Source organism: Eschrichtius robustus, chromosome 2, assembly GCF_028021215.1.
Source record: "Eschrichtius robustus isolate mEscRob2 chromosome 2, mEscRob2.pri, whole genome shotgun sequence".
Classification (NCBI taxonomy): domain Eukaryota; kingdom Metazoa; phylum Chordata; class Mammalia; order Artiodactyla; family Eschrichtiidae; genus Eschrichtius; species Eschrichtius robustus.
This window is the reverse complement of record NC_090825.1, coordinates 108,938,805-108,953,227: the sequence shown is the minus strand read 5'-3', so window position 1 is coordinate 108,953,227 and position 14,423 is coordinate 108,938,805. Positions and strand designations below refer to the sequence as shown.

The following is a 14,423-nucleotide window of genomic DNA, read 5'->3' as shown; positions in this document are numbered from 1 at the left end:
AAAAGCTATAAAGGCAAAATTAATAAAGGAAAAGTTTTTTTTAATGAATATGATATAAATAAAGTCCCAAACTACAGGTTTATCATAAACAGAATTGAAAGACAAGTCACATATTGGAAAAAGGCAATTGTACCACAGATAACCAACACAGAATTAATATCAAGAGTATATAAAGGATCAGTAAGAAAAAACCAGACGACCCAATAGAGAAAAGTGAACAAAGGATATCAATACACATTCATAATGGAGAACTGTAATGAACATAAGCATGACAAGATGATCTTCCTCACCAGTAATCCAGAAATGCAAATTAAAACAATGTGATACCTTTTCATATCCATGAGTTTGACAAAAATGAGAAAAGTTATACATAACAATAACAGTGAGGATATGGTGAAAAGGGACCTCTCACACAGGGTTGATTGGGGTATAAATTGGTACAGTTACTTTAAAGAACAAGTAAAAAATTCCTGGAAAACTGGAACATGTACATACCCTATGCCTCAACAGTTCTGCTTCTTGGTATATACCTAGATAAACTTTTACATGGGTGCAAGAATCCATGTGCTAGTGTTTTCAGTAAATTCGTGTGCAATATCAAAAAAATGAAACAATACTATTGTTTATCAAGAGACATGGATAAATAAACTAGCTTATTCTTACAATGGAATAAGACATAAAAGTGAAAGACCTAGATATTTATCCAACAGTATAGATAAACCTCAGAACCTAATGTGTGATGAAAAGTAAGTTGCAGAATATATGGAGCATAACACCATTCACTTGCATTTTAAAGCCACAGAACAATACAATATATTGTTTGGAACACATACACATTTGATAAAAGTATAAAAACAAGTACAGGAGTGATATCCACTGACTATAAAATAGTGATTATCCCTGAAATGAGACAAGAAAATAAAAAGGGACGTACGACTTCAGCTTTACAGGATTTTATGACTTAAAAGGAAGGAGATTTTTGTTAAACAAATATGGCAAAATGTAACATCTGTCAAATGTGGGAATTAGGTTTACGAGTGTCTGATGTACCAGTTGCTGATATTTGAAACATTTTATAATTTAAAATTTTACATAAAAATCACTAGTAGCTTAGGTATTATTGTCCTTTAAAAATTATAAAACATTTAAACATGCAGGAGTTATCAGAATAAAAGTCCTCAAGTTACTAGTCCCCTTCCCCAAATCTCATTTTTCTCCCACACTAATTATTAACATTTAGCATGCATTACTTCTATGTATTTATATACACATATGCATATATGTGTACAAAAATAGTTGTTTCGTATCTAAGTGGATTCAAAGAGAATATATATTCTGTGACGTGCTCCTTTCACTTGACATGTATATATATATATACATATATATATATATACTACATCATACTTTTCAACTTCTGCATAATATCCCAGAGTATGAATGAGCCATATCTTCTTTCATTGTTCCCCTAAATTTGGAAATTTAGGCTGTTTAAACAATGCTGTAGAAATTTCTGTACGTATACCTGAGGTGTACATTTATTAGTATTCTTGTGAGCCACTGGGATACAGACTGAATAGTATGTTTATTTTAAATTTTGATGTCAATTTCCCTTTCAAAAAGGCCCTATAACTTACATTCCTTCCTGAAATATATGAGAGTGCCCATTTTCTCACATGCATATCACCTTTACATATACTGGATATGACCAGTTTCTTTAACTTTGCAACTTTGATGAAGAAAAATGTTTCCTTTGTTTTAATCTACATTTCTTTGATCACTCAATGGGTTAGTATTTCTTCTTTTATGAATTTCTTATTGATATCATTTGCCCATTTTTCCATTGAGTTATCTTTTGCTGAGTCATAGGAACATCTTATATCTTAACTATTTTAATTATTACATCAGTGGCAAATTTTTCTAAACTTTATTTATAGTAGCTTTCACAGAATACAGAAGTTTTATATTTTTATGTACACATATCTGTGAATCTGTTGGGATCTTGATAGATTACATTTTAAAGAACTGTCATCTCTACAATTTTCAACTGTCCCATCCAGGAACACAGTATGTCTTTCATTTTTAAGTTTTACAGTTTTTTTAAAAAGTTGCTTCTTATTTTACAGTTTTGTTTGCTATTATACACAGGATCTTTTTTCCATTTCATTTCTGATAGGTTACTCCTGATATATAGTAAAGTTACATTAATTTTGTATTCATCTACTTTCACTTTAGAAAATTCTGCTTAAGAACTGGAATTTTCACTTCTTTGTTGACCTATGGCTTTGTGTTTACAGTGAAATGATTGGTTTTGTCAATGAGTGTAGAAATTCTACCTATTCTTATTATTGTGTGTTTTTTGGACATTGTACTGATGTTAAAATATGCAACTGAAAGCGGGCTTCCCTGGTGGTGCAGTGGTTGAGAATCTGCCTGCTAATGCAGGGGACACGGGTTCGAGCCCTGGTCTGGGAAGATCCCACATGCCGTGGAGCAACTAGGCCCGTGAGCCACAACTACTGAGCCTGCGCATCTGGAGCCTGTGCTCCACAACAAGAGAGGCCACAATAGTGAGAGGCCCGCTCACCGCGATGAAGAGTGGCCCCCACTTGCCACAACTAGAGAAAGCCCTCGCACAGAAACAAAGACCCAACACAACCAAAAAAATAAAATAAAATAAATTAATTAAAAATATGCAACTGAAGGCAAAATGAGGACCAACTTAAATACAATTATACTCAAATCTTAATTTCAATGTTCTGAATTAGATGTTATGCAAACTATCTCTCATATTTCCTTTAGCTTCAAATCTTTAGTGAAGGATTCTTCCCCACATATGCTTGCCAAATCTAAGTCTCCTGGCATACACCCTTTCTGACTTCTGCCAAAAGACTGTTTTACAAAGTCCTGCTGGGCCTCTGAGCCTAGATATCTGCAATTAGAACTTGCACCCACCCACTTTCACTGGGTTTCAATAGTCAAAGTGAAATGTTATATGTGGGTAATTCCCTCTGGGAACATGGGAAGGTTTTTTTTAACTAACTAAAAAAGATTTAATTAAATTTGACATTGTACCACAGAGAAGTCAGGCACTTAGATAATCATCATTCTCAAAATTTACTTTCTAGAATATTGACAATCTTTGTTTCACAACAGGCCAAGAACTCATAAATTGTTTTAACTGATCTAATAAAACTATTAAATAATGTTAAAATTAATTTGAAATATAAATATATGCTCTTTAAGGATAGGGTGTCAAATCTTTCAAAATTTTATGACAGTGAAACCTATTGTTGATATCCTGGTATATTACATAGGAACTGTATTGCATAGTCTTAAGGCACAAAATCACTATATATATATATTTATATATATATACACATATATAATACGTATACATATATAGTATATATCTTAAAATGTCTAACGTACTAGCTTCAATAAAATAAACATCTGAATGATTATTTTTTATTTTATGTAACATGTTAGTTATTAATCTCTATTGCTCCTAATGATAACTAGATTGTAAAACAAAAAGAACTATTTTTTGATGAGATATTTAAATTAACATGAGTGAAGAATGGAACAAGGGAATTCAGGTTAAAGAAAAAAACTAGAAACTTCTAAAAATGTTAAATAATATTAAAACAATTAAAATATATATTAAATTTAAACTATTTTAGCCAACTTTCCTCAAAAGATATAATATAGACACTTACTGAAATAATAGTAAGTCAGAGTATTTACCAGTGATTGTGTCATGACGACCTTTAGCATTTTCTTACAAGGGCAAATTTCAAATCTGAAACAACATTTATGTAGGTATAATTTTCATACACACAATAAGAAACAGGCATGAGAGATAAAAAAAAAATTATGTAGCAAATCTTTTGACCTATGTAATCCATTTCACAGACTACTAATCTCCAAAGTATTAGGAGGCATTAAAGGTAGTCTCTGGTTTACTGTTAAGTATACTATGTCTAAGCAATTTTGATAATTTTTTTACTTACTAAAATTAAGTTATTTTAAAACATGACATTTTATATTGAGCATGGCAATTCCAGTATGTTTGCCAACAAACAAAGCTTGCATTGCGAATCTTGTAAAAATTAAAAACCCTGTGTCATCATCAAATGGGAGAACTGACCAGTGAATGGAAGAGAACACACTGCTCACGGAGAAAATAGAATGGTAAAGATGCACAGATAAAAGAGAAACAAGAAGAATATTAAACACAGTTTTATAGTTCCTACCATTAGATGGTAGAATGCCAAGCTGTTCTGTGATACTGTCAATCTTGTCAGGGATGAAAAATGTTGGAGAAAAAAAAAAAAAGCCATTTAGATCTTACTGATTAAAATGAAGAGGATGCAGCCATATATTACATTTTCACAATAAGGTCTAGCTGTGGTCTAAGTACAGCTAATTCTACTAAGCCTATATTATATAGTTTGATCAAGGGCCACTATTTCCTTAAAAAATTAGAATTTCTTTATTCCACAGTTATCTTACGTGATTTTGACATTTTATTCATCTATCTTCAGAAAACTGATTAAAAATTTTCTTTTAGGAACAGAGACATACTCTATCTCTAAAAGGAAACTGTATAATTATTTGTTAGCTACAGGAGTAATTTCAGTGCTTTAGGAACAAAGGCTGCCTTCTGTGGAAAGCTGGCACACACTGTGATTTTTAGACCAATTTAATCTTTTCGGGACTAAACGTTAACTTAATCTAATAATTTTAATCTAATAGCTTCATTTCACATGGGAAGAAAACCCACCAACCTGTCAAAACACTTCATTCTCAAATAGCTATGATAAAACCAAAATACTCATTAAGGTCAAACAGAAGTGAATATGATATACCTCCCTAAGCATTTATTTCACTTTATACAGTTTGATTTTCAGTGAAAATGAAATGTCTTCTTACCTAATGTTCCTTAGAAATACTTAACTATGTTCTGCAGTTTTCAGCAATGTTCTTCCAACGTGAAACTTAATTATGAAACTATACTTTAATGCACTCAATTTCAATATGCCATTTCCAAGAAAAATACTCGCATTTCCAGGAGTTTAGCCAGAGTTATATATTTTAAAATTAAAAATGATACAGACTTAATTTTATTCTAGAAAAATTCATTGCTTCTGAGTTGGTGCATCACAATATGGCACATTTTCTATAAGAAGGTCTTTCCTAGGGACCAATTCTGAAAGAAAAACAAGAAGAATATTTAACATCATTAAAATTAAAATTAAATGCAAATCCACTCATTTCCCCCTAAAACTTGTAACAGTAAATTATCTAGCTTTAAAATAAATCTTCCCAGTGATATTTTATTTCGGTTAACTTCTAAGGTGGCTTTCCTGATTTTAAATGGAGATAGTTAATAGGACTTTCATTTCAGATTATACAAAAACATACATGACCAACTTAACCATTTACCATTGATTTATTAAATATAACTAAATAACTGACTAGAATTCAGCTAAAGCACACTGTCAGTAGCAGATTACAGATTAATGATAATTAAAACCATCAACTGGGGACTTCCCTGGTGGCGCAGCGGTTAAGAATCTGCCTGCCAATGCAGGGGACACGGTTTTGAGCCCTGGTCCAGGAAGATCTCACATGCCATGGAGCAATTAAGTCCGTGCACCGCAACTACTGAGCCTGCGCTCGCTCTAGAGCCCACAAGCCACAACTACTGAGCCCACCCACCTAGAGCCCGTGCTCTGCAACAAGAAAAGCCACCGCAGTGAGAAGCCTGTGCACTGCAATGAAGAGCAGCCCCCCTTCTCCGCAACTAGAGAAAGCCTGAGCGCAGCAACAAAGACCCAACACAGCCAAAAATAAATAAATAAATAAATAAATTAATTAATTAAAACCATCAACTGGAAAATTAGTTCATGCTACCAACTATATAAAAAGCAAGACCACTTTCCTAATTTAAAGATTTCAGTGACTTCCCCAGTAGTCCAGTGGTTAGGACTCCACGCTTCCACTGCAGGGCGCCTGGGTTTGATCCCTGGTTGGGCAACTAAGATCCTGCATGTGATTTCAAATTTTACAGAACAGTGGTTCTCAACTGGAGGTATTCTGGGTGGTCACACCAACTTAAGAATGCTACTGGAATTTAGAGAGGAGGAACCAGGGATGTGTGGGATAGTCTGTGTAGTGCAGACTATCTGTTCAAAATGACAATAGGGCCCCACTGAGAAACACTGTTCAACAATAAGAACAACAACAACAAATGCTGAGTCCTAGGAAAGACATCCTGCTGGAGCCAACTGAGGTAAAGCTCTTAAGACAGAAAGTTTTTAGAAGAGCTGAATCCAGGTGAACTGTCATGATCAAAAAATGCTCACACCAAATTCTATGAAATAACTTGCCTATATTCTTCAAAAAGAACAAGGTCATGAAAGACAAAGAAAGATTAAGGAACTGCTCCAGATTAAGGAAGACTAAAAACATATACATACTACTACATGTAACGGTAGATGGCTCATAGGGACCTGCTGTGTAGCTCGGGGAGCTCTTCTCAATACTCTATAATGACATGTATGGGAGGGCAATGTAAAGAAGAGCGGATATATATGTATGTGTGGCCAATTCACTTTGCTGTACAGTAGAAACTAACACAACATTGTAGATAAACTATACTTCAATAAAAAGGAAAAAAAGAAGCCTGACTAATACAATGGCATATATAATCATCAATTCTAGAACTTGGAATTTCAGATCATTCTGATCTTAACCCAGTGTCTTTCCAAACTGAATATTGGCTAAGACTGGGCCATACTAATGAATAACACTTTCTCCTTATCTAGATGTGAGTTGTAAGAACCACTGCAATTGTGCTGTTCCATCCACATGCTTGCTTATCCCACAGTTCCCGCACAATATTTTTTTTCAAGAGACATGGAAAATGTTGTTGTATAATAGAAGAAATAAATAGAACATTCTCAAGTGACTGGTTTATTCATTTTAGGAGAGAGTATGTATAATGAAATGCATTTTTGCTCAGAAATGAAAAGGGTCCTTTCTGCTATTGTCAAACTTGTTTTTATAAACTCCTATTTTATATTTTATTTGGGTATATCAATCTTGAGTACTTTATTGTCAGGTCATCATTGGTAAACCCCTTCCCTATGACAGTACAGTGTGTACTCAATTTTGGAGTGTGGAAAATACATGTACTTGTTTTGTACCTGTAGTTTGGATATATAATTGACATCTTTGTGCTTTGGTGTTTCAAAACTTTTAAGGCTGTAATGAGGAGTCACATTTACAATCATCAATATATTCTCTACAATGAATATGCTCCCTTAATTAAATCACGATGCTGGAAACACAAACACACACACACACACACACACACACAAAAACATGATGATTAAATGCGATCTGTGTGACCCTCAACTGGACCCTAGACCAGAGATCCAATCCATTTTTTTTTTCTTCTGCTATAAAGGGCACTCTTAGGACAAACAGAAAAATTTGAATAACAGAATTGAATCAATGTTAATATACTGATTTTGATAATTATACTGTTGTTATATAAGAGAAGGTCTTTGCAAATTTAGGAAATACACAATATAGTATTTTTAAGAAATACACACTGAAGTATTTCTCCAGATCTAAACCCAAGTGGGCTGTTATGATCTGAAAAATGCTCATTTGGGGGAAAAAGTACATTATGCCTGCATTTACCTTCAGAAAGTTTAAGAAAAAAATGAGGGAGAGATGATAAAGCAAATGTGGTAAAATGTTAGCATTTGTAGAATCTGGATAAAGGAAATTCGCATATTCTTCAACTTTTCTTGCACCTTTTCTGTAAATTTGAATCATTAAAAAATGTTTTAGAGATATTACTAAAATGAATTCAAAAGGAAAACTGAACTTGTAACAAAAAAATAAGTGATCTGACTAAAGATAATGCTCTTATGAGCCACATGGTAAATCTGGCTTACTGAAATGAAAACCAGTTAAATAAGTATTATCTAACCATTTTTTATATCTCACTTGCTGTTACCAAATCTTTGGAGGTTTCACCAGAGAGCAAATTATAGTTTAGGTTTTAACTTATTAACAATGGCAGTAAATTGTTTCACTTATCAAACATACATGTGCTTATTTTTTGCTCGACATTACATCAAGAAATGAAGTTACAGAGATAAATATATAATAGTCTCTTAAGTACAGCACGGTGACTTTAGTTAATAATACTGTACTGCATACTTGAAAGTTGCTAATAGAATCTTAAAAGTCCTCATCACAAGAAAAAAAATTTTTTTAACTATGTATGGGGACAGATTAACTAGACTTACTGTGGTGATCATTTCAAAATATATATAAATAGAGAGGACAGACAGCAGAAGCAAGAGTAACTACAATCCTGCAGCCGGTGGAACAAAAACCACATTCACAGAAAGATACACAAGATGAAAGGGCAGAGGGCTATGTACCAGATGAAGGAACAAGATAAAACCCCAGAAAAACAACTAAATGAAGTGGAGATAGGAAACCTTCCAGAAAAGGAATTCAGAATAATGATAGTAAAGATGATCCAGGACCTTGGAAAAAGAATGGAGGCAAAGATCGAGAAGATGCAAGAAATGTTTAACAAAGATGTAGAAGAATTAAAGAACAAACATGTAGAAGAATTAAAGAACAAACAAACAGAGATGAACAATACAATAACTGAAATGAAAAATACACTGGAAGAAATCAACAGCAGGATAACTGAGGCAGAACAGATAAGTGACCTGGAAGACAGAATGGTGGAATTCACTGCTGCAGAACAGAATAAAGAAAAAAGAATGAAAAGAAATGAAGACAGCCTAAGAGACCTCTGGGACAACGTTAAACGCAACAACATTCGCATTATAGGGGTCCCAGAAGGGGAAGAGAGAGAGAAAGGACCCGAGAAAATATTTGAATAGATTGTAGTCGAAAACTTCCCTAACATGGGAAAGGAAATAGCCACCCAAGTCCAGGAAGCACAGACAGTCCCAGGCAGGATAAACCCAAGGAGAAACATGCCAAGACACATAGTAATCAAACTGACAAAAATTAAAGACAAAGTATTGAAAGCAACAAGGGAAAAATGACAAATAACATACAAGGGAACTCCCACAAGGTTAACAGCTGATTTCTCAGCAGAAACTCTACAAGCCAGAAGGGAATGGCATGATATATTTAAAGTGATGAAAGGGAAGAAACTACAACCAAGATTACTCTACCCGGCAAGGATCTCATTCAGATTCGATGGAGAAATCAAAAGCTTTACAGACAAGCAAAAGCTACGAGAATTCAGCACCACCAAACCAGCTCTACAACAAATGCTAAAGGAACTTCTCTAAGTGGGAAACACAAGAGAAGAAAAGGACCTACAAAAACAAACCCATAACAATTAAGAAAATGGTAATAGGAACATACATATCGATAGTTAACTTAAAGGTGAGTGGATTAAATGCTCCAACCAAAAGACACAGTCTTGCTGAATGGATACAAAAACAAGACCCATATATATGCTGTCTACAAGAGACCCACTTCACACCAAGGGACACATACACACTGAAAGTGAGTGGATGGAAAAAGATATTCCATGCAAATGGAAATCAAAAGAAAGCTGGAGTAGCAATACTCATACCAGATAAAATAGACTTTAAAATAAAGAATGTTACAAGAGACAAAGAAGGACACTACGTAGTGATCAAGGGATCAAGCCAAGAAGATATAACAATTATAAATATATATGCACCCAACACAGGAGCACCTCAATACATAAGGCAACTGCTAACACCTATAAAAGTGGAAATCAACAGTAACACAGTAATAGTGGGGGACTTTAACAGCTCACTTACACCAATGGACAGATCCTCCAAACAGAAAATTAGTAAGGAAACACAAGCTTTAAATGACACAACAGACCAGATAGATTTAATTGATATTTATAGGACATTCCATCCAAAAACAGCAGATTACACTTTCTTCTCAAGTGCACATGGAACATTCTCCAGGATAGATCACATCTTGGGTCACAAATTAAGGCTCAGTAAATTTAAGAAAATTGAAATCATATCAAGCATCTTTTCTGACCACAACCTTATGAGATTAGAAATGAATTACAGGGAAAAAAACGTAAAAAACACAAACACATGGAGGCTAAACAATACGTTACTAAATAACCAAGTGTCACTGAAGAAATCAAAGAGGAAATCAAAAAATACCCAGAGACAAATGACAATGAAAACATGACGATTCAAAACCTATGGGATGCAGCAAAAGCAGTTCTAAGAGGGAAGTTTATAGCAGTATAAAGTCTACCTCAAGAAACAAGAAAAATCTCAAGTAAACCATCTAACCTTACACCTAAAGGAACTAGAGAAAGAAAACAAACAAAACCCAGTTAGTAGAAGGAAAGAAATCATAAAGATCAGAGCAGAAATAAATGAAATAGAAACAAAGAAAACAATAGCAAAGATCAATAAAACTAAAAACTGGTTCTGAGAAGATAAGCAAAATTGATAAACCATTAGCCAGACTCATCAAGAAAAAGAGGGAGAGGACTCAAATCAATAAAATTAGAAATGAAAAAGAAGAAGTTACAACAGACATGGCAGAAATACAAAGCATCCTAAGAGACTACTACAAGCAACTCTATGCCAATAAAATGGACAACCTGGAAGAAAGGGACAAATTCTTAGAAAGGTATAACCTTCCAAGACTGAACCAGGAAGAAATAGAAAATATGAACAGACCAATCACAAGTAATGAAATGGAAACTGTGATTAAAAATCTTCCAGCAAACAAAAGTCCAGGACCAGATGGCTTCACAGGTGAATTGTATCAAACATTTAGAGAAGAGCTAACACCTATCCTTCTCAAACTCTTCCAAAAAATTGCAGAGGAAGGAACACTCCCAAACTCATCCTATGAGGCCATCATCACCCTGACACCAAAACCAGACAAAAATACTACAAAAAAAAGAAAATTACTGACCAATACCACTGATGAATATAGACGCAAAAATCATCAACAAAATACTAGCAAACAGAATCCAACAACAAATTAAAAGGATCAAAATGTATATATATATATATATAAATAAATATAGAATCATTATGTTGTATACTTGAAACTAGTATAGTGTTATATGTCAACTATACCTCAATTTAAAAAAAAGTCTCCTCAGCTTCAAACAGTTCACAAGCTAGTGGAAAAGACAGATTAACCAAAAGTCCAACAAATAGTGGTTTAAGTAAGAGATTTAATTTTCTCACATATCAAGAAATACAGATTAAGGCAACCCTAGGCTACTGCAGGTCCTTAGTACCACCAAGGACCCAGGCTCTTCTTTTTTTCCTGTTCTGCTACTCTTCATGTATTGTTTCTGTCTTCACTACTGCTGTCACATCACATCTGCATTCCAGGCAGGAAGAGGGGAAAAGGGCGAAAAGGAGAGTGCTAGCTCGGCCTATGCTTTTTACTGGAAAACAATAGCTTTACTGGAAGCAACATTCAGTAGACAGCTGCTTACACTGACCAGAAAGGTGTCACATGGTCTGAGATATCACTTTTTTGTCTCTCCTGTCACACTGTACTCTGAACACAATTTTTCAGTTAGTGAGAAAGAAAGGATATTGGAGAGGTAACAACCCATCCACCCTTTTAGCTACACAACATGAATATGCACCCTTCTTCCAATATATAGAATACTACATCCGTTTACTACTTGACCCCTAAGATCTCATCCATGTTCAAATCAAGGATCTCTAGCTGATGTGCTAGCCTTTCCATTAGGTCCAGCTGTGGCTCACATGGTAGATACCTACTGGAGCATAGTAAAGAATAAACAGGATACAGCAATAAAAACCTGGAATGGAAAACACATGGCAGTTACTGCTCCGCAGCAAATCCTAAATTCTAAATCCTTCTGGACAGAGGAGCAAAAGCTCCTTGCTTTTGGCAGAGCAATAAACTCTAGTCAGCCAAACTGGCAATACCTAATCCTGTTTTCTGGGAGACCCAAAGACCCTCTATTGTCCACTGTCGTTCAAGGCTTCTGGTCTGTCCTCTGGGGGATCCAGATGTGGGGATATTACAAAAAATGCCCTTCTTTGAGGCTCTGAAGCTTTCATAATCCAATTCCTCTTGATATGAGTTAAGGGACCCAGGGATGGCCTTAAGAGTGGAAGAGAGCTAGCCAAACTTGGGGTTTCTTGGCAATACAATTTATTCAAAAATTTTATAACTTCAAATCTATTTTTTTCCAGTCATTTCCATGTGCAAGTAGCCACAGGCAAACATCTTGACACAGTTACTAAGCATGAAGATTTTCATTCTCTGGTTATGGTCTCTATGCTGTCCCATCTCCTTAACTCTTAGCTTAATGGACACTTCTTAACACAATAAAAAACTATAGGCTCCAGTGAGTAAATGCATCATATATCTGATCTTTGTCTGGCAAATGGGAAAGCTTGGGGCACTGATCTTATATTAGAGCTAAGAGACCCCCTGCTTGTATTGGCTTTAGTTTTAGTGGATAGGAGCAGCTGGCATTTTTAGGCCTGCAAGGCTCTAAATTATAGGACCCTCAATCAGATTCCAGGTTGTAGCAAGAAGTGTCCCTTCACAAAGTAGTACTTCTTTCCATCTTTGCTTTGAAGACTGACTAGCTTAACCTGCATTAATCCTCTTTTTCAATATTTTGCTGAAAGCAGGAAGAAATAACGAGCACACACTGACATTCGAATTAGATCCCTTATTGCTGTAGCTGTACTCCCAAAAAACAGTAAGTGGCACTAACCTTACGTTCACTACTACATAACAAGAGCCACCAGCTTAAGGCCTGTAATGGTCAGGTCCATGTTAACAACACTCCCCTCTACCCCGTCTTCCATTCAACTAATTTCACATTTTAGGTTGTGTAATTTTCAGTATCTCACTTCTGACAACAACTTCTGTTGTTCTTAGTTATAAGTAACAGAAGCTGACTCTGGCTAATGAGGCAGAAAAGGTATTCATTAACAGTTTATTGGTCTAACTCAAGGAATTATTGTGAAGGCTTAAGAATCAGGCAGGCTTGAGGCTAAGCTTCCAGGAACAATGTCCAAAGACATACCACAGAACTGGCCTGATGACGAAAACTGCTGCTGCCTATGGAGCACTAGAAATAACTATCACTATTTCTACCCTCATGGAGCACAACATGCTATACTTTGGATGTTGCCAGAAACTCAACTTTACTACATCTGTTCCTGCTACCACACCAATGACACTTCTGGATCAGTAACTTGACTCCGCAACCACTGATGCTAACTCTTGCCAGCAAAATGAGTTCTGTGCCAAGCCTCTTTTCTCAAGCTTACTTCTGAATACAGTACAGGTAGTGTGCTGCACCTATGTTAAATACATGTGCCTGAGCTGCAAAGGAAACTGAGGAAATGAATATTCTAGATCCTATCCTGGGAATTTAGAACTCATAGAGATGGAAATTCCTGAAGTAAGACAAGGACATTCAGAAAGTGGTAAATAACCAGAAAAACTGTCAGATATTCATTACTCTATCCCTTCACACAATTTATCTTATTATGCAATCTATGAAATCAGAAGGCATCCTACAATTGAATTTTTCTACATTCATTAATTGCTAATACTTTAATTACGCCAAACATATTACAGGTATATTTACATGCAGTATACTATTTTCACTGTGATTATTTTATTGATTATAAAATTCCTAACCTTGCTCTCTGTATTAGATATCAAAGTACCAAAACAACATTAGTTTAGGAAGTTGTCAGATCTCAACAAGGAACCACACTAAGATCGTGATTTATTTCCTGTATTTTAGGCCCCTGAAAAAGCTTATCTCTTATGGTCATATTAAATGTATCATTTAAAAATTAATTTCTTAAAATAAACATGTTTTAACTCAATTATGGCCCCAAATCAAAATTTAGGTCAAGATTTAAAAAAATAAATAAAAGAACAGAAGAGGAAGGTACATGTCCAAACACATTTTATGAGTCTAGCATTAGCCTAATACTAAAACCAAACAAGCACACTATAAGAAAATTACAGACCAATGTCCCAGTTGAACATAGATGCAAAAACCCTCAACAAAATGGTAGGAAACTGAATTCAACAATACATTAAAAGGATCATATACCATGATCAAGTGGCATTTATTCCAGAGATACAAGGATTTTTCAATATCAGCAAGTAAATGTGATACACCACATCAATAAAATGAAGGATAAAAATCATATGATCATGTAATAAATGCCAAAAAAGCATTTGACAAAATTCAACATCTGTTTATGACAAAAACCTCTCAACAAAGTGAGTACAGAGGGAGTATACCTCAACATAATGAAGGCCATATATGAGAAGCCTACAGCTAACATCATACC

The 14,423-nt window shown here is 34.7% G+C and overlaps 1 protein-coding gene across 2 annotated transcripts in view; it reads right to left on the bottom strand.

The window, feature by feature from the left end:
* Positions 1–5,074: 5,074 nt before the first annotated feature.
* LYRM7 (LYR motif containing 7) overlaps positions 5,075–14,423 on the bottom strand; it is a 42,092-nt gene continuing 32,743 nt past the window's right edge. For both annotated transcript variants that reach the window (XM_068535808.1, XM_068535807.1), the window contains exon 5: positions 5,075–5,209. In XM_068535808.1, the coding sequence (XP_068391909.1) occupies positions 5,139–5,209 (71 nt within the window). In that variant the 3' untranslated portion in view covers positions 5,075–5,138. The remainder of the gene's footprint in view (positions 5,210–14,423) is intronic.